The sequence below is a fragment of the Cervus canadensis genome, chromosome X (assembly GCF_019320065.1).
Source record: "Cervus canadensis isolate Bull #8, Minnesota chromosome X, ASM1932006v1, whole genome shotgun sequence".
In the NCBI taxonomy this organism is placed as follows: Eukaryota; Metazoa; Chordata; class Mammalia; order Artiodactyla; family Cervidae; genus Cervus; species Cervus canadensis.
In genome coordinates, this window is record NC_057419.1 from 98,332,848 (window position 1) to 98,354,311 (window position 21,464).

Sequence of the window (21,464 nt, forward strand, 5' to 3'; positions counted from 1 at the left end):
ATTGAAAGATAAAAACCATGATTATCTCAATAGATGCAGAGAAAGCTTTGACAAAATTCAACATCCATTTATGATAACCCTCCAGAAAGCAGGCATAGAAGGAATATACCTCAACACAATAAAAGCCATATATGATAAACCCACAGCAAACATTGTCCTCAATGGTGAAAAATTGAAAGCATTTCCCCTAAAGTCAGGAATAAGACAAGGGTGACCACTCTCACCACTACTATTCAACATAGTTTTGGAAGTTTTTGCCACAGCAATCAGAGAAGAAAAAGAAATAGAAGGAATCCAGATTGGAAAACAAGAAGTAAAACTCTCACTGTTTGCAGATGACATGATCCTCTACACAACAAACCCTAAAGACACCACCAGAAAATTACTAGAGCTAATCCAATGAATACAGTAAAGTTGCAGCATATAAAATTAACACACAGAAATCCCTTGCATTCCTATACACTAACACTGAGAAAACAGAAAGAGAAATTAAGGAAACAATTCCATTCACCATTGCAATGAAGAGAATAAAATACTTAGGAATAAATCTACCTGAAGAAACAAAAGACATATATATACAGAAAACTATAAAACACTGATGAAAGAAATCAAAGATTACACAAATAGATAGAGAAATATACCCTGTTCATGGATTGGATGAATCAATTAGTGAAAATGAGTATACTATCCAAAGCAATCTATAGATTCAATGCACTCCCTATCAAGCTACCAATGGTATTTTTCAGAGAAATAGAAGAAATAATTTCACAATTTGTATGGAAATACAAAAAACCTCAAATAGCCAAAGCAATCTTGAGAAAGAAGAATGGGACTGGAGGAATCAACTTGCCTGACTTCAGGCTCTCCTACAAAGCCACAGTCATCAAGACAGTATGGTACTGGCACAAAGACAGAAACATAGATCAATGGAACAAAATAGAAAGCCCAGAGATAAATCCACACACCTATGGATGCCTTATCTTTGACAAAGGAGGCAAGAATATACAATGGAGAAAAGGCAATCTCTTTAACAAGTGGTGCTGGGAAAACTGGTCAACCACTTGTAAAAGAAGGAAACTAGAACACTTTCTAACACCATACACAAAAATAAACTCAAAATGGATTAAAGATCTAAATGTAAGACCAGAAACTATAAAACTCCTAGAGGAAAACATAGGTAAAACACTCTCTGACATAAATCACAGCAAGATCCTCTATGACCCACCTCCCAGAGTAATGGAAATAAAAGCAAAAATAAACAAATGGGACCTAATTAAACTGAAAAGCTTTTGCACAACAAAAGAAACTATAAGCAAGGTGAAAAGAGCCTTCAGAATGGGAGAAGATAATAGCAAATGAAGCAACTGACAAAGAAATAATCTCAAAAATATACAAGCAGCTCATGCAGCTCAATTCCAGAAAAATATATGACCCAATCAAAAAATGGGCCAAAGAAATAAACAGACATTTCTCCAAAGAAGACATACAGATGGCTAACAAACACATGAAAAGATGCTCAACATCACTCATTATCAGAGAAATGCAAATCAAAACCACAATGAGGTACCATCTCACTCTGGTCAGAATGGCTGCCATCAAAAAGTCTATAAATAAATGCTGGAGAGGGTGTGGAGAAAAGGGAACCCTCTTACACTGTTGGTAGGAATGCACACTAGTACAGCCACTATGGAGAACAGTGTGGAGATTCCTTAAAAAACTGGAAATAGAACTGCCATATGACCCAGCAATCCCACTGCTGGGCATACATGCCGAGGAAACCAGAATTCAAAGAGACACATGGACCCCAATGTTCATCGCAGCACTGTTTACAATAGCCAGGATGTGGAAGCAACCTAGATGTCCATCAGCAGATGAATGGATAAGAAAGCAGTGGTACACATACACAATGGAATATTACTCAGCTATTAAAAAGAACACATTTGAATCAGTTCTAATGAAGTGGATGAAACTGGAGCCTATTATTCAGAGAGAAGTAAGTCAAAAAGTAAAACACCAATACAGTATATTAATGCATATACATGGAATTTAGAAAGATGGTTAACGATGACCCTATATGTGAGACAGCAAAAGAGACACAGATATAAAGAACAGACTTTTGGACTCTGTGGGAGAAGGCGAGGGCAGGATGATTTGAGAGACTAGCATTGAAACATGTGTATTATCATATGTGAAATAGATCACCAGTCCAAGTTCAATGCATGAAACAGGGCACTCAAAGTCAGTGCCCTGTGACAACCCTGAGGGATGGGGTGGTGTGAGAGGTGGGAGGGGGGGTTCAGAATGGAGAACACATGTACACCCATGGCTGATTCATGTCAAAAATATGGCAAAAACCACTACGATATTGGTAAAGTAATTAGCCTCCAATTAAAATAAATTAATTAATTTTAAAATAAAAGGACCTGTGAGGTGTGCTTTGAGGTGGAAGACCATTAATGGTATTTAGAAATCAAAAAAGAAACTGAAAAAACAATGCAATTTGTGATAACAGTAGTACCAAATTCTGAGTGTTTTCCAAAATGGACTTTCATTTCCTGGCAATCTAGAGTGGTTAAAACAAAATTTGTTCAACATGGAGATGTCAGTCCCTAAATTATCAAAATCTATATTACACTGTGTCTAATTTTATTTCCTCCAAAAGCAGTTAAAAAGCATTTACCCAAACTAAACAGTTCTTTGCTGTCCAATTTTTAAAAAGGAAGGAAACACTAAGCTTGTACATACAATCGTGCTTAAATACAAAATAAAGATGCTTATTCAGTCACATGTTCTTATCTCTGGTAGAGAAGGTGCGTGCAAGGTGAGGCCCGGCTCCGACCCAGGGGCTCTTTGAAATCTGACTTGCATGCCCAGCTCCTTGCTCACTGCAGCCCAAAGCTTCCCCCAGAGGCCTCCCTCTTGCTTTCCAGCAGGATTAACCCTTGAAACAAAATCTGTGATGCTTTTCACCAGAATTAGTAAGAGACAAATGCAGAGAAACTTTTCTCCTAACACGGGGGGTGTTGCCCTGCCTCTTAGCCTCAAAACGGCAGAATTAAGGGAAAAAGGTGAAAAAAAAAAGACTTCAAGCTCAAGGTCATAGGCCCTTCCTCGACAATGTTTGGTACATCTGATTCCAAGGGGGTCAGGTATTTTGGCAAGGTAGTGGTCACGTGCTTTTAGAGGGTCATGAACGACATACAGACTAGGAGCAGACTCACTCGCTGCCATCTCTCTGACCGCCTGCCTCCAGTGGAATATAGAGTTGCTGTCACTTTGACAAGAGTAGGGAATTCTCTTGGTCTAACTAACCTGGTTTTATAATTTTGGTTTTCAGTGGGCAGTCACAGGGTGAAGGGAAAGATTGTCGTTTGCAGTGCAATGCTGGCCCTTACTCACCTTCCCATCCATTCTGTCAGCCTATCAGCAGTGGGCCCTCAGCGTCTAGATGCTGCAGGTGGCCCCTGGGCCGCGACAGACGGCAGGGTTGGGGCCCAGCTGGTGCAGGCAGAAACGGGCACTTCTGACTCCTCCTCTGCCCACCTAAAGTCATCCTGTGGTCCCTTTGTTACTCAGCACCCACGTGGGGATGGTGTCACCCCTGCATGGCTCCCAGCATTCCTGCCATCTCTGCTTGGAGGTAGAAGGGCCAGCACTGTCCCCTCCCCACTGGCCAGGGTGTTCAGGAAGCTGCTCTGCTCCTTTGTGGGGTCACCAGTCTGTGTCCACCCCTTGGCTGCTCCGCAGCCACCTGGTAAATGTCCTCTCTGACACCCACACTGGGAGGGCACTCCCCACCCCTCCTCTGCAAGCCAGTACCCACCCCTGAAGCCAGAGAGGTATTCTGAGTTTCCAGAACTTTCAACAGCAGAGCTAACGTCGGCAGAGCATGATCGTGTGCCAGGCCCATGCCGAGCATGCTGACCTCATTGCATTGAACACTCCCAGAAACCCCATTCGATAGGTATACTAGCATCTCCATTTCACAGATGGGGAGACTGAGGTCCAGAAAAGGGACAGAGCAGGCCAAACAAAGAAGTGGCAGAGCCAGGATTTGGATCCCAGTCATTCAGGCCTCAAGCCCAGCCCCTGGTTCACCTCCTGCCAAGACCCAAGGGTCAAGGACATGATGTTCCTGGCTCTGAACTGTCTCATTCCAAGGACAAGAGGGACCCACAAGTGAGGGTAGCAAGAGAGCTTCCTCTAGGTCCCATTTCAGACAGAGGTGCGAGCCCCAACCCAGGCCTAGCCCCTCTAGGAGGGCGGATGGCAGTTCTTCTCATGAGCCCATGGCCTCTACCACTTCTGGGGGCTCACCACTGCCTGAGCACCAGAGATGTGCAGCTTGGAGTTAAAGGCAGAAAGCATAACAGACCCAGGCAAGGGCTTGTCTAGCCTTCGCCAAGGCAGGCTTGGGTCCCCTCTCAAAATCTGTACAAACCATATCACGGGCCTCTGTGGTCTATTTCTCTGCAGCTGCCCCCTTCCCCTCGGTTGCCTCAGCCTGCCTCAAGATCAGATTTCAGGCATTTTGTTCTTATTCCAACTGGCCATGATCTACATCCCTCCTCCCTGAGATGCTACCCATCCAGCTCTGCAAGCCCATGTGCACCCAGGGTGCTCCTGCTGCCTCTTGCCACTCTGAGTCTTCCAGAGCACAACTCCCATCTCCTGGACAGAACTGTTTTGTCTTTGAGTAAATGTTAGTGCCATCCTCCAGTGGCTTGATGCTAAAACTGAAGTCCTAACCCCGATTTTCACAGTGCCTTAAGGCATCTTCAATAGTTTTCAGTGAGAAGGGGCATACAATTATGGAAACAAATTTCATTTTGCTTCACTTTGGTTAAAAACAGAGAAATCACCCAGCCTTGGGAGTAGGGTGGGGAATGCAGTGAGGAGATTTAGGGCCATTGAAATTCAACAAACCAGGGCTATGTGTCTTGACTCCAAAGTCCCTTCCCTTAGAAATCGTAGGTCCACATCCCTTATCTGTAATTTCAAGGCTAAAAGCTCTGAAAGCTTATTCTGTTTTTGTAAATTTGGTGCCAAAATTTATTTGGGAGCAAAACTTGACCTAGGCTTGGTTAAATATTCTTATTTCTTTGCAAAAATAATAAAATGCTGCCCCAGATTCCACCAGAGGATTGTGTGATATTTGGCATACGCAGCATATTGCCTTTCTTAAGTCCCTAAATTTCTGATTTTAGAAATGCATCTGATTCCAGGGCTCCGAGACCCAAGTCTGGGAGCCTGGGCTGGCCCTGTCAAGCTGCAGAGTGTGGGCCAGGCTGCACCTTGAGCATGCTTGGTTCAGCATCTCCTATCTTCCAAGGTCATCAAAATGAAGCCCAGCCCTTTGGCCAGGTACAGCTGAGGCTCAGAGGGCTTAAGTGACACTGCTCCTGGCACACTGTCCACACAGTGATGGTGTCTGGACTGGAAACCCAGTCCGACTGTCTCCAGTGCCTCTGCCATGCTTATCCACTGCCCTGACACCAGATGGCATTTACCTTTTACCCCCAGTGCAAGCAAGCAGTCCATTGAAATTGGATCACTAACTTAGCTGGTAAAGTGGAATCCCCCAAATTGAGTGAGACTAGTCTGCAAATAAGAATGCTCTCCTATCAACAACTGGATTTGGCATTTCTGCTGACTCGAGAGTTGCTTTCTCACATTCCATTAAGAAACTACTCTTTAAGGCAACTATGGTCTGGATAAAAATGAATGCCCAGTCTTCCTGCTACCACCCACAGAGGTGTGATGAGCTAGTCAACACCAAAGAGGAGGACAGGAGTGTTTTCTGAGGGTTGGCTTGGGTGGTAGTAAAGCATGGCCAAGTTCACCATGGTGTGAGCAAGAAGCATGGACTTCTTGTCCGTCCTGCAGGTGACCATGCTAAACACTCACCTCTTCCTTTCTCCCAGCTTCTCCTGCTCACAGGACCAGCACTGAATTCTTAGGACTCTAATTCAATGTGAAAGGCCATGAGAAGGAACATAGCCTCACAAAGAGAACCAGATCTGGAGACTCAGGCCTAGGAGACGGTCATAGTGACAGCAAGCATCTGTTGGCAGTACTTGAGGTGCACTGAATGAACACGTTTACTCCTCTAACAACCTATCATCACACCTGCTTGGTGGACAAGGCAGAAGTGAGGAGGGTCAGGCAGGAGAGACCAGGCCCCGCCAGGGTTACGAGAGTGGCCTCTGCAGCCCCACTCCCTGCTCTCACCCTGACTGGCTGTGTGACTGCGGGCAACTCTGGGGACTTCTCTGTGCCTCAGTTTTCTCAGCTTTAAAGGAAATGCTAACAGCCTCTACCTCTGAGGACCATGAGGAGAAACAGGAGGGAAGAACTGGGTAACACGCTCAGCCCCAGGAAGCAGGGGCCCAGAAGGCGGCCCCTGGCAGTGGTTGTAGCCCCTTGGGCTTGGCAGAGGTCATGGGTGTCCCTCCTAGCCTCGGGAAGCTCAGCCATGTGCTCCTTCTCCCAAGCCTTTCCCCAGCCCCACCTAGGGAATCAGCTGTGGGTGGGGTGGGGGTGGATTTTCAAGACCCTGAACATTAAAGATTCTCTCTCTGAGCCAGCTGCTCCGGCTCTGAGACAACACAGTCAGACTACAAACACTCCCCACTGAAAACAAAAGAAACCAAAAAAGCTCACAATCTTAGATGGTGACACGGCTCCAGGCTGAGGATCCTGCCTGATAGGGTAAGGGTTCCAGTGCTGATTCAGCTGGCGCTCCATCGAGCCAGCCACGGAAGTCCACGAGAACAGTTGGCAACATGCCTATAACAAAATCAAACCTAAGTGCTCCTGAACTGTGGACAAGGGCTGGCCGCTCACCCTGGCCACCCCCACGAGTGCACCCATCGAAAGACTGACCCCTGGTGTGGAGTGCGTGGCTCGTGAGGCTTCATGAGACCTGGATGAAAAAGACACGGTCTCTCTCCTCCTGGTACTGTCGTGGCCACGGTCACCCAGAGCCCTCAGAAAAGAGGTCAGTTTCCCCCAGGAGTATCCCTCGGGCTACCCAAGCCTAGAACTTTATGGCCACCTCCTCAGCTTTTCTACAGAAGAAACAGGCAGGGTGGGAGACCAAAGTCCTGGGCGAAAACTTGCGGAAAGCTTTCTGGAAGGGGAATGGTGCCTGAGCCTCAGGAGCTGTAAGAGTGGGGCAGGAAAGGAAAGGTGGGCAGGAAAGGAAAGGTGGGCAGGGAAGGATAGACACAGGCAATGGTGGGAGTCAAGGCCAAGAACGCAGAGTGGGCCAGGAGTTGTAAGCACTTCAAGATCTGAAGGACACCAGTCTAAGGAGATAGATGGAGCCAGTTGATGGGCCTCTAAAATTTTCTGAGCAAGTGTGAACATGATCAGGTCTGTCTTATAGCAAGGTTATGCTTAGAGAAATGGATGGTTTATCAGGGCAACCAGTTTAAGATGGTTTATTGGGAAAACTGTATGAGTTTGAACAAAGATCAAGAGAGCAATGGTAAAGAGGAAGCATGAAGACAGGAGCCAGGGCAGGGAGACACCTGATGTGGCTCCCACTGATCAATCCCTGCTTCTTGGTACCCTCACTACCCTGTGATCCCCCACTAGTATTCACCACTTAATGCTCAAGTCTAGTGAACAGAATGCTGCACACATGATGCAATGTCACTTTCCAGACTAGGTTATACAGACTGGGACTTTTGACTCACTGGCAACCTCCCCTCAACCTCTCTAGCTGGCATATTCTCTCTTGCTGGCATATTCTCTCTTGCTTACTCTGATGAAGCTGGCTATCACGTTAGGAGAAGCTCTGTGAAGAGGCCCATGTGGCAAGGAACCAAGGGAGGCCTCGGGCCAACAGCTCATGAAGAACAGAGGCCTCAGTCCAACAACCCATAAGGAACTGTTTCCTGCCAACAACCACACAGTGAGTTTTGAAGCTAGTCCTCCCCAGTTGAGCCCTGAGATGACTGCAGCCTTGTGAGAGACATGGGGCCAGAAGGCCTGCTAAGCCGTGCCAGGATCCCCAGCCCACAGAAACTGTGAAGTATTAAATAGTACATGTGTGCTGCCTAAAAGTGGTTGTTTCAGGCCAATTTGTTATGTGGCCATAGATAACTAACACAGACAAGGATCACAGCATGAAAAATGGAAACTGTGATAGATATCACCTGGCGAGAAGTAGGTGAAGTGAGTGATTGAAAAGACTGCAGGAGAAGAAAGGGAAGTCACAGGAGTATTGAGAAAAGCACGGGCTCTGGGGCAAGACTGCCTGCCTTCAAGTTCCTGCTCGGCCCCTTGCTAACTGTGTGACTCTGGGCGAGTCGTTTCAATGCTCTGAGCCTCAGTTTCTTCGTCTGTAAAATGGAGACATAAGAATAACTACTTGACACATCTCCGACCTTATCATTTAGGACCTGCCTCAGCATCTGGTGCAGGGGTCAACAAACAGCACACTGCCCAGCAGATATTTGCTGTGGCACTTCTAGAACGCCCGGTTTGCAGCCTTATGCCAGCAGGGACAAGATTTAAGTGCTTAGAGCAATTTCCTTGCATCCTATGATGCCTTCACTGGTCCTGGGTGAGGGAACGTGCCTCATGGCCCAGTGTAGGGGAAGTGGGTCTGTGCAATTCTAATCTGTCTGCCCTGGTTCCTTCCCCTGGCAGCACCTCTGGGTGCAGTTTTCTCCCAGGGAAGCTAAGTGACCTGCACAGAAAGTGAGACCATAACCTTGGCCTCTTTAATATTGTGCTTTGACTGTGCAGAATAAGCCAACTTAAATAGACTTTTCCAGAGTCAAGCCCAGTCTCTAAAGAGCTAGAGTCTGAATTTGCCTCCAAAGCCGGCTCTCAATAGCATGAAACACAGTTCTTATTTCCAAAACCAAGGGACAAAACCAGAGATGAGATCAGCTTACCTGTCTGGGCAGAGAAGGCATGGAATCCGAGGCCAGAGACCGCTGAAAGCGCTGCGGTTGCTGCGTCACATGCTGCAGGAGGAACGAAGAAAGATCCGGCTGCTGCTGCAGCTGCAAGGTGGCCGTGGCCGTGGATGAGGCCGTGGCAGAAGAGGCCGGTGGTGGCGTGGGCTGCTGCAGGTAGTGGAGCAAGGCAGGCTGCCGAGATGTGGTGGGCACTGACGGCATCCTCTGGGGGCCTGGCTCAGAGATGAAATGTGACAAAGGCTTGGTGTGGCCAAAAGGAAAGGGCTCTGAGGCTCCCGGGCTGGGGCTGGTCAGGCCCTGCTGCATGATCATGCTCGGGGTTTGGGGCTTGTAGATGGCACTGGCTGGTGGCTGCGGCTGGCAGAGCGGATGAGTGGAGGTGGTGACGCCCTGGACCAGGGGGCACTGTGCAGTGAAGGACTGCTGGGGCAGGCCTGGGCTGGACAGCGTCTCTGGACGATAGGGGGTTAAGGGCCCCGTGTTGCTGGTGGGCAGAGCAGACATCTCGTGCCCCTGAGGGTGTTTGATGGTAGAGGACACCAGGTTGGCAAGGATGGAGGTCTGCGCACTCAATGGTGGTGGCTGCTGGAGCGTGGAGCTAGGGAACTTCTCTGGCGCGTAGGGCCTGGCTGGCCCGAGGACGGTGCTGCTGCTGGGCGCCAGACTGGACAGTGAGGCGTTGGGAGAGCCCTGGAGAGTGCTCCCTGGCAGGCTGCTCGATGACATACAGGACACCATGAGCCCCTGAGGGCTGAAGGGTGGCAGCGGCTGTGGTGAGACCACGGGCCCCGGCTGGTAAGGCGGGGAGAGGCCGGGAGGAGGCAGGGCAGACCAACTGGTGGTGGGGCCCAGCTGCTTCTTACTGGAGCCCTGCTTGCTGGCTGCCAGCGCTTTCAGCTGGTGGGCATGATGCCACTGAGACACTGGGAGTGGCGGCAGGGTGGCTGAGAGTGTCGCCTGGGCCTGATTCTTGGCCTTCACGGTCGAGGAACTTGGGGAGGCCATCTGCTTACTGGCAGGCGTAACTGCATAGCTGAGCCCCGCAGAGGAAGGCGGGATCTGAAGCGACACCCCAGTGACCTGGCTGCAACTTGAAGCAAAGTCCTTGCTGGAACTGAGGCTCTCCAAGCGTGGCATCTGAACTGTGGGCTTGGCAGTCGCACCTAAGGTTGCCGGTGGGTGGTGGTGTAAGACCAGTGGTTCTTCTGGCTTGCTCCCCAGGATTTTCTCAAGATCGAGCTCACTCTGAGAAGATTCTTGAATTTCTGTGAGCTCCTCCAGCAGATCTTGAAGTTCCTGATCCACAGCCGGTGCGTCGTTGGTTTTGTCATAGTAAGGAATAGAGGAGCCTTTCACTCCCATTTCTGCTGTCGGTGGCTCTGCAAATGGTGGGCCCATGACGCTGCCATTCCTGGGGCTATTGTCCAGTAGTAACGGATGGCCAGGGGCTGCCATCGCTGCAGAGCTAGGGTTCACAGGTAACGCAGGAACTTGCAGCTGTGCACAGGCTGTGCTGGGATGGGCACCCGGGCCCATCGAAAGGGTGACATCCTCAAGGCATGGTCTCTTGATTTTATTAGGGTAACCCTCGTCACCCATGCCTGAAAGCTGGAAATCTTCTTCCTGTCTCCGCTTAGTGGTTCCCTGTGCCTGGAAGAGAAAAGAGGAGACCGAGGGAAGAGAAGAGAAAGAGGAAGAGAGAGAGAGAGAGCGCGTTTATAAAGGCTTGGCACATGAATGCTATTGGACAGAAAACTTACAAAATAAAACAGATGTGTCAGTTTCAAGGCTTACAGTTGGGAAAACTATACAATATAGTCTATTTTTAGAACCATGATGCTTTTTTGTTGCTATTTCATTTAGCCTGTCTTGCTGGATTTCAGATGAAGCATTATGCTCTCCGTAACAATTTTAGAAAAAGTTGTGCAAACTATATAATATAGTCTATTTTTAGAACCATGATGCTTTTTTGTTGCTGTTTCATTTAGCCTGTCTTGTTAGATTTCAAATGAAGCATTATGCTGTCTGCACCAAACAGTACAGAAAGTCATGCACAGGATTTTCAGGCAGACGTTGGTGGTCAAAGAAATTGCTAAGAAAGTTGCAATTCACACCTGTGTACCGGCAGCCTGATTTTTAAAAATCAAACCGTGAGGTACACATTGAACATACTGAACTTTTTTAGGTTGCTTCCCTGTCTTGGGTTACATGCATCAGGTTCCAGTGAGAAAACTGGCTACAGCACAGGCTTTGGAGGAGTGAAGTAGACCTGGCATGTTCTTTTGGGTGGCTGTCTGAGAGACACTCTTTGGAGAATAACAACGTGCAAAACAGTCACTGTAGAAAGGCTCCATGTATCTGTACACATGCATACACAAACACTTCCAAGGACACACACTGGAAGAACGTGCATGCAACTCTGTGGAGTGCTCATCTCTCCAGGGTGACTGGAAACTCCATTTAGTCTAGTCTCTGTATTTTTAAAAATATTGATCGTTTTTAATGGGAATGACTTGTAATCCCCTCCTCAAATGTATAAAGCTTCCCAGGTGGCTCAGATGGTAAAGAATCTACCTGCAATGCGGGAGATGTGGGTTCGATCCCTGGGTTGGGAAGATCCCCTGGAGAAGGAAATGGCTACCCACTCCAATATTCTCCTGGGGAATCCCATGGACAGAGAAGCCTGGCGGGCTGCAGTCCATGGAGTCACAAAGAGTTGGACATGACTGAGCGACTAACACTTTCACTGTAATCACCCCCCAAATATACAGCTATCTAAATAAGAAATGCTTGTGTGCAGATGCATCATCAGGTTGGGGCAAAAGGAAGCAACAGGGAATGGCCCTAGTCTGTGATGTGCTCTTGGGGGAGCTGCCTGCCATTTATAAAAGTCTAGCCTCTGGGAACACAGAAAAGCACTTAGTAATGCAGTATTTCCTACTCATTCAAGCAAGGCTCATACAGTCATCCACAGCTGACCTGTAAGTGACCATGACCTGCATGTGAAAGTGAAGGGGGCGGAGCAAAGGATTCTGTAGGAACCACATAAACACCAATGCTCTCGCAGCTCCATTTCCCCTGAAGCCCTTTCCCATGAAGAAACCTCTTTCCAACTTGGCAGGCTCACTGGGACATCCAGTCATGGTCCTGCGACATGCCCTCACATTTGGCTTGCTGGAGGGCCAAGGCGTGTGTGTGTGGGGGCCACCTGCTAGCGTGACAGTGGTTATTACTCTCACGGCAGAGTGGACGTCAAAAGAGGTCCCCTGGGGCTGCACATCCAGGGCCTTGCTGCCCATCAGATTCACCTCGAAACCCCCAGTTTCCCGGCTCTACCACCACTGTCTCCTCCGGGCTGGGGCCCAGGCCCCCAAGCTCTGTCACAGCTCCCTGGCTGATTCTCAGTGGACCGCCAAGTTGATAACCACTGGCCTAGAGCATGGGTGGGGCAGGATGGCCTAGAGCCCTGGTCTCGAGGCAGACATGACTATGCATTGGCCTCAACACAGAATCTCTGAGTCCTGAGTTTGTTTATATAATCAGTGTCCTTTTAGTTCTCATCTCATGATGCTGCTCAGACTATTATGGAAAATGGGACACAATCTCTGACATCTAGTGGGCCCTCATTAATTGCTGGCTGGCATTATAGAGGGCAGATATGGGAGTGCTCTGGGAATCCAACCCTGTCCTTTGAAGACGGGGGCCCTGAGACCCAGGGATGGGCAGCATGGCCAGAGGGTCCCGGGGGTGCCCGCAGATGCAGGGCCTGCCTCCACCACTCAGCTGCCTCTGGACCCACAGCCTTCATTCCCCCACAGCAGGACGCCGACCACCCCATCCCTGCAGGGCGGGCTCCCCCTCTCTGAGCGAGGGTACTTGCCTACTTCTCTGCCTTTCTTCTTATGAAGTCTGCAACCCCAACAAAGAAGCTTTCAGGGGCAGCTCTGCCACCAGATTACTGAGGCCTGACTAGCAGGGGTGGGCGGGAAGGGGCTGGGGTGGGCTGCAGGAGGCACACGAGAAGCCCTCCACTCAGCGGCCCCCCTCCTACCCAGGAGTGCTTACTATGGACATGGCCCACGGCAGGTGCTCAGTAAACAGCAGCTGAATGAATGCATGGACCGATGAACGCAAATGACCCAGAACCCAGCGAGCTCTGTTTCGTGTCTTCCTGGCCGTTCAATCAGTTAAGGGCCACAGACAAGCTACCGTGTTTCAGACTGAAATTTGGTCTCTTTTATTTTTGCCCGAAGACTTAAAAAGAAATCCAATATATCGAAAATAGAAATGTCTAAAATGGATCAGTAAGGAATGACTCAGTGTGGGCTTTACATAGGATCCCTTGCTGGGAGTCCGAGCTGGCAATAGCTATGCCCAACAAGATGTTCTTAATGTCCTGGAATCAACAGAAGCTGAATGCTAGGGAAGTGAGCATAGGACCAGGTTGGGGGAGGATGGGGTTGGGGGGATGGGAAGGAAAGTAGGGAGGGCAGGGGCTGTGAGTTGCAAGGGCCTGGACTCCCTGGCTCACACTGTAGGTTTCAAGGTCTTTCATTTAACTGTGGGTTGGCTGTTCTCCTTTTGGGACTAAAGGAGCAAGACGTAGGGAAGGTAGGCCACGACCACCAGATGAGAAAGTTAATAGTGGGAACCACTGGCAAGGAAAGGGGCCTCCAGCTCTCTGAAATGAGAGTATGTGCCCCCAACTTTTCAGGCACTCACTGAGCGCTGCCAAGCCACTATTCCCCACTCAGCTCCACTTTGCCAGTGGCTGCAGCTTTGCATTTTCGGATTTTATGGGGAGAGCTTTCAACGGTTGGCCTAAAGCACCCTGGCTGGACGGCCAGATCCCCAGCCAAGCCTAAATAAGCTGAAGGAAGTTGGCTGTGTGGACAGACATGCTCAGCCAGGCTGCACTAGCATCTGCTCTCACCAGGCCTCCAGGAGGCGTGGTGATCTATTGCAAGTTCAGTGTCTCCTCCATCAGGATCCCATGACTGCTTACTCATCTCTATTGCGAGAAATCGGCCTGGCTTTCCCTGCTGCTGGTGCCACACTGACATCATGGCTGGGTCACCTGGGCACCTGGGTGCTGCTGCCTGTCTGGTCTAGGGTGCTTGACTGAAATGGGTGGCCACCCTTCTGATCAAGTGTCACAGAGAGCTTGCTACCCTGGAATGACTTCCCTTCTCAGCGTCATGTTGGGGGCAGCAGATTCCCACCAAACTTCCAGACCCTTCTAAACATCTTTACCTATGGCCATTTTCCAGTCTTTGTGGACTCCATACAGCAAGCTGTGGGTGCAGTTCCCAGGCAGCCCCTACTTCCTCCAGGTGGGCCTTGTACTACCCGTGACCCCGCCCTTTCACTGGGAGGGCTTTATATTTTTTAACAATAAGGGAATCAGTAGCCACCTGCAGGACGGCCAGAGACCACATCTCAACCTTCCCTGTTTACACGAAACAGAATGGGTTAGGATCTGCTCATCGTCCACAGCTAGCTAGGGGCTAACACTAGCACTAGACCCCAGGAGGCCTGTGGTGTGGAAGGGGGAGGGCAAGTGAAGGATGGTGCCCTGGCGTCTTTTAGAAAGGAATGACTTTATCTCCATCCACCAGGACCAGCAGAGTACCATTTCATAATCGGGCAGACAAAGCCACCAATGTGATCCTCACGACCTGATAAACATTCATTAAAATGCATTTCAAAGCATGTGATGCCTTCCCCGCCCCCTAAATAATGAGAAAACAAAGGCAACCCTTCTGATAGGGGCCAACTTCAGCTCTGAAGTCAACATTATTTCTGGTTCTGTCTGAACAATGACATATGGCAATTCTTCCCTTTCTACACTTTAGTCTGGAATGGCAAAAAAAAAAAAGGCAATAAAATCTTGGAAAAAGGTCTAGGTTGTAAGAGTACAGTCTGGGCTCAGAAAACAGGCATAAATAGAAGAAAGAATATTTCATATATATATATATATATGTATATATTACTATTTCATATACATATGTGTATAAATAAAACCTATATATATATATATATATATATATATATATAACTCATTCCAAGGAAGTCTGGCAGGCTGCTATAAACACTTAATTTTGGACACTCTAGCTGGTGGTTTAACAAGAACACCTACAAAAGGCCAGCAAAAATATACACTATCCGTTTTGTCTAAGAATGTAGGAGGGTGTACGTGTCCAAGAGAGACCATTTTTTCCCTCCAGAGGCCCTGAGCAAAAGCATCACGAAGCTGGAGATCGCCTGTGGCGGTGCAGTCTCCCCTGCCTCCCTCACTAGCGCCCCCTGCGGCTCAGCCGGGCCGGTCTGCTTTTGCTTCTCTCAGGCTTGCTCTCTCACAAGACTACCCACGCACCGTCAACACCTTCCGCCTGCTGTTACATATGCTTCCAGTGAGTTGCCAGGAACCTCACACTGGTCAGCGAGCTTGGATTTCAAGGCCCCTGAGACAAGAGTGTTCCCCAGTAGACTTGGTCAGAACAGATGACATGGTGGGGCCTGGACGAGGCAGCCCCAAAATAGAATAACGGACGATGCGGCAGGACCAGGACAGGGTTTGCAGGAAGAGAGAGGAAGCGAACTAAATCCCCACAAACTAAAACTGACATTTCTGTAGCACAAACAGGACTTTCAGCAGAAAGACTTTCCAGAACTGTAAAGACCTGAGGCTGTGGAGAATCCCGGGGTGGATGGGAATGGCAGGGAATCCTGAATGCTGATTGGCTTCTAGAGGAGTCAGTTTGTCTCAGAAATGAATCTCTGCTAAGAGGTGGTTTGGAGCCAGAATCTCACCCGGGCTTGCCCTGAGCTGGCAGGCTTCATGCTTGGCAGAGGCAGGCTGGGGTGGAGGAGGGAGCCCTGGAGTGGCACCAGCAGACCTGATGGAAGTCCTACCACCTCCATCTGCTGTGTGACTATGGGCAAGTCACTCCTCCTCTCTGAGCCTCGATTTCTTCTCCAGAATGAGTACACAGTTTGCTTGCCCTGGGTGCCTCACAGTATCTTTGAGGAGTACACGTCAGAAGCAGTCACTGTCGCTGATGTCACTCCTCAGGCCTTGGTCCCCAGGCTGCCACAGTGCCCTCCAGTGTGGGCCTTGGCTTGCTCTCTGGCAAATTAAGTCACATCATCTAGGATCCAGACATGGGGCTGAGAGTGGGAGGAGATGAGCAGCCTGGCACTGATGACACTGACCTCAGCCAGGGGTGCTGCCTGCCACTACCCGCCACTCTGGGCTCCAGCACCCTTTCAGCAACCCTCCACCAGCCCAGCCTGAGTGATCTGAACAGCAGCCCCCATAGATGGGGGCTTTCTAGAACTGTGTTCTCCCTTTCTGTAGTGTAGGCATACCAGGTGGAAAAACTGGTAGTTCTAAGACTGGCCTCAAACTCACAGAGGCAAATGGATTTAAGGGGCTCATAATTCATCCTGTACCACCCCCTAAGCAGCCTCCAAATGGTCCATCATTGACCAAGTGTTTCTTGAGTCAGAGCCAGCACTCCTACGCTGTCAGGACTGCTGGGCCCTAATGCCTGGCCAACCCCTCCCTTTCACATGAGGGTTCATGAGGTGCAGAGCCAGGAAGAGATGTGACCATGGACCAGTTCAGTTTCTCTGACTCCCAGGTTGGCCTCTTTCCACTGGAAGAAACCCTGCCCTGGATTCCTCCAAATACCTCCCTAAATAGCATCATCAGGGGGATAAAGATGACTACTTGGGCGAGAAGAGAAAGATGGAGTCGCTTTCGAGTACCAGGATGGATTTGACAAGGCTGGTCTAGAGATTGAGCAGGTACTGCCTGTGGAGCCAGACTAGAAGCTGAAGGTCAGAGGCAAGGGCTCTGTCCCAGCCCGGATGATTCTGCCTGTGAAGGACTCAGGTTAACAAGTGCATCTGCGTTTCACCTGAATTAGGCTGGTGTGCCCAGAAACATGCAGGGAAGGGGGAAAGGGAAGGCAGAGCTGAGGTTGGAGGCCATCAGGGCCACTGGGCAGACATGCGTTTCTGTATGTGAGGAGGGCAGAAGAGCCCTCAGAGTTCACTTAAGCCCAGTTTTCTCACTTCTCCCTGGGCTCTGTTTCTCAGTACTATGTGGTGCGAACTCTCCTAGATCCCTACCCAACTCTGAGCCTCAGGTTTCCCATCCACAAAGTGAATGGGTCCCAGCTTTAGTAAATAGATGTTATGACTTTCTACCTGGACTGCTCCTGCAGAGAAAAGATAAATTCTCTTCTCCCCCACCTAAGAGGTCCTTTCCCCCTGGGGTACAGATAGGCCAAGGAAAGTCTGATGGCGCATAAGTGTCCTTGCCATGAGCAGGACCAGTACAACACTTCCAATTCCAGACCCTCTTCAAGAAAGCACAACTGGCCCTAGCTCATCTGGGGTCACATTATGGTTCTGTCCCAAATATCTCTCCATGCCTTCTCAACAAGGAATGACTGGAACACAGTGTGCGTGTGTGTATGTGGACTAGTCGTGTTGATACTGAGAGTAGCAGGTCTGCATTAGTTGCAATCTCAGTCAAATGACCTGCGCTTACTTACACATTCTATTACAGTCCTACCAGTCACCAGTTACCAGGAAGGCTGCCAGCTCTCGCACCACGTCTGAGGAAACAGTAGTTTAAATGAGGGAACGGAAAACCCATTGGGGATTGAACAGTAACCTCCTGCCCTGCACTCAGGTGCAGACCTCTGATTCTGTGGGAATGGAAGCTTTTACAGGAAGAGAAGGTTCAAAGAACCTGGCTTTGTAAGGTTTGAAGGCAGATCTTGAAGCTTAAGTAGAAGGGGACTTCACTTCTGCCTCTGCCCCAACAATGGGCTAAATAAGATGGCGACAGGCTTTAGACCATCTCAGGAAAGAATCTTTCTGCATGGGAAACTCAACAGCTGTGTAGTCGCGGGAAGAATCCAGAGACACCTGACTCATCTGGTGTATTCTGGAGGTCACATGCTTACTAAATAAGCACATTTTAGTGGCTGGGCACCAACTCCTGGCTCTAAAATACACGAACTGCCTGCAGATGTATGCAGTCCAATGAAGAGATCTTCGAGTCAGGCTGTTTCAGCTCTGATGTCATAAAAGCAGAGGCTGGGAGGGAACATGGGATGATGAGCTTTGGGTCAGTGCACAGACCCTCCACGTGCTTTAGGTCCTCTCTTTTTTCAGATTTATTGAGGTATGCTCAACAATAAAATTCTAATTCTTGAGGTTGTACAATTTGAATTTTTTAAAAGTACACAATGTGATGATTTACTATAAGTATACACTGTGAAATGATTTAGGTCCTCTTTTTCTCAAAATGAGGCAAAATTCATAGAGCATAAAATTAAGCTTTTTTGAGTGTACAAGTCTGTGGCCTCTGGTATGTTGGCAGTGCTCTGCAACCCAGATGGGGAGAGTGAAGCTGCTTACAAATCTGTTATCAGAATCACGTGAGCTTAGAGATGGAACGTGAGTGTAGGGTCTGGCATGGTGCTCATCTCAAATACATAAGTCTCTCTCTTTCCACTCTTGAAAACACACTTTCTTGGTGGTCCTAAAATAGTCTGTAACACAGTTACTCAGCAGCATTTGCCATTCGAGGCAGATCTGCCTTTACTCATTGGCGGCATTCCTGAACAGCTGTGTGCAAGGCTAACTTTTGTCAACCAGATCATCAATGCAACAAGAGTTTGCCATTGGAAGGAAATCCCCAGTAAAGGCTTTTATGAAGTGGAAGATCTCTTATCCAAACTTATCTTTCTTAAAGGTGTAGCACTCAGAGCTATATTAGCCTTTCTCCTAATGCACCTTTACTGACTTTCAGCCACAGACACGTGGTGATGTTCCAGAGTTCCAAGGCACACAGCAACAAGAGCAGTTTTACATACTGAGAATAATGACAACCTGAAACTATTCTTTTCTTTCACTGTGTGTGGAAAGTGTCTGTTAAGGCACCAGAGAATATGTCAGACAGCCTGAAAAATTTCCCCTGCCTGTGTGTGTGTGTGTGTGTGTGTGTGTGTGTGTGTGTGTGTGTGTGTGTGTGTGTGTGTGTGTGTGTGTGTGAATGTGATGGTGTTGGTGATGGAGGTGGTATTGGTGCTGGTAAATGAGGTGGAGGAGGTGGTGTTGGTGTTTGGAGGTGGAGGTGGTGTTGGTGTTTGGTGGAGATGGTGGTGGTGGTGTTGCTGTTTGGTGGAGGAGGTGGTGTTGGTATTTGGTGGAGATGGTGGTGGTGGTGTTGCTGTTTGGTGGAGGAGGTGGTGTTGGTGTTTGGAGGTGGAGGTGGTGTTGGTATTTGGTGGAGATGGTGGTGGTGGTGGTGTTTGGTGGAGGTGGTGGTGGTGGTGGTGGTGGTTGTTGGTGGAGGTGCTAATGGTGGTGGTGGTGCTGTGATAGGTAGTGGCCAGGGTGCTGATGGTTGAGGCACCACTCCTACAGACTGCTTCCTTCCTGGTCCACCTCACTGTAAGAAGCTGCACTGCCTCGGCCAGGGGAAGACTGCAAGTGTTAACAATTCTGAATGTGTTATTAACAGAAACCTCAAAACTGTCTCCTTGTCATCATTCATAATTACCTTTTTCTCACTTGGAAAACTGAAGCTGAATTATTGGCAAAAACACAAGAGATTTTTGTTTGTTAAAATACTGTAAAGTAATTAGCCTCCAACTAATAAAAATAAATGGAAAAAAATAAAATATTATCTGGATTACAAAAAAAAATGCTGCCAATAAAGTAATTTTGTCAGATTTAAGTATAGGAAAGGGCAAGGCATTCTTAAGTTCCTTAGCTGTCATGTGGCTTAAAAACATAGGATGGACAGCACTCGGCTACTGTACTCTTAGCTCTTTGAAGCCATATATTCAGAAAGCAGACGTTGGATGTTGGTGTCTGGGGGCTGGCTTCCTGGAGATATTTTATATTGGCCAAGTTCATTGTTCTAAAGTCCAAAGGCTTGACTTAAAGGAGAAAGAAAAAGAGGGAAGACAGTGCTGAGATTTTCTGACAGTGTCATGCAGGCAGCCCTAACACTGGACAACTTTAGTGCCTCAAGCTTATTCCAGAAAAAGAGAGAGGCACAGAGCATCTGTTCACTGCAGAGAGGGAGGCTTCTAACTGTACAGAGCAGGGCTGTTTAGGGGACCCAGAACAGAGACCCTCTCAGAATAAGCACACACTGGGTAAAGGAGTGGGGAAGCAGACAGCGAAGGAGTTGGAATTCAAGTGGGACAGACGGTACACAAAGAGCAAGAACAAGAACAGAGTGTGAGCAGGAGCCTTCAGAGGACCGAAGGGGAGGGATGTGACAGAGTGTTCAGGAGGACGGGTGAAGAATGCTCCAGGCAGGAGGACAGAGGCCCTGGGGGGAAGCTAACAGCATGTTCTGGGGACAGGCAGGTGGTCAGGATGCTTGGTGCATAGCGAGCCAGGGGGACATCTGTGGCTCACAGAAAGCTTTGCCACCCTGGGAAGGGGGTGGATGGGAAGATGTCTGCAGTGGGAAACCACTGTCGGGGGTGGTTGCACCAATGAATGGCCAGCTCTGTCTATTTGGAAAAGGTCTGCCTGGATGGTGATGGGAGAGCTGTGGCCCAGGAGAGGAAGCAGAACTCCTGGAGAGGTGCCAGAATCTGTGACAGTCCCTCAAATGGTACAGAGTAGAGTACCCACTTAGGAGAGGAAATGACAGCCTTGGGAAAAATGATCCAAAGCCCAGTGACTGAGATCAGGGGCTGTAAAAATTTCTTTAAGGCTCGAAGATTAACTATCTTAGACTTTGCAGGCCATGTACTCCCTGTTGAAACTCTAGAGTGGACAACATGTTAATGACTGGGTGTGACTTGTGCCAATAAAACTTTATTTAGAAAAACAGGCTGCGGGCCGCATTTAGTCCATGGGTGGGAGTTTGCCTAGCTCTGGACCTACCACACAGGCATCTACCCCAAGGCACAGAGGTTATTTCCAAATTGCCTTCCTCACACTGCAGGGGCACACGTAGGCCTACCATTCACAAGACAGCAGCAGGCAACATTTTCAGAGCTGAAAAGTTTCAAGATTTCAACCATTATACAAGCTAGGTGACCATTTCTGAATGGGGTAAGGCATACAGTAGTCTCAAATGCCATGTTTAACCTTCACTAATGACAGTTGTTATTACTGCCCATCTGTTGGCAGGTGCTCTGCGGGTTCCATGAAAGGAAAGTTGGGGCTTCCTCCTCATCTCTGTACCCCCAGACTGCCTAGTCTCATGACAAGGCTCAGCTGGCATCTGCAGATGTGAATTAAGCCACGGAGCAAAAGATTTCCTGCAAATGACCCTGGTCGCTTCTATTCCCAGCACAAGGCCAAGAGGCAAGCACTTTCCAGAAATTGTGACAAACTCACTAACTGGCCCCATGAAGGACACCCCTTTGCCTTTTGTGTGTCCAGAGCCTCTTGTGTTCGACAAAGAGGGTGATTTGGAGACTTTTTGAGGGCTCTTCTAGCCAAAAGGGAAGGCAGCCACTGCTCACT

The 21,464-nt window shown here is 48.7% G+C and overlaps 1 protein-coding gene across 2 annotated transcripts in view; it reads right to left on the minus strand.

The window, feature by feature from the left end:
- Positions 1-21,464, minus strand: part of MAMLD1 (mastermind like domain containing 1) — a 108,387-nt gene that overhangs the window by 26,461 nt on the left and 60,462 nt on the right. Inside the window, exons 3-4 of one of the 2 annotated variants that reach the window (XM_043458715.1) lie at positions 8,913-10,589; positions 6,664-6,789 (exon numbers count right to left, since the gene is read on the minus strand). In XM_043458715.1, the coding sequence (XP_043314650.1) occupies positions 6,664-6,789; positions 8,913-10,589 (1,803 nt within the window). The remainder of the gene's footprint in view (positions 1-6,663; positions 6,790-8,912; positions 10,590-21,464) is intronic. The other variant, XM_043458716.1, reaches the window with a different exon arrangement.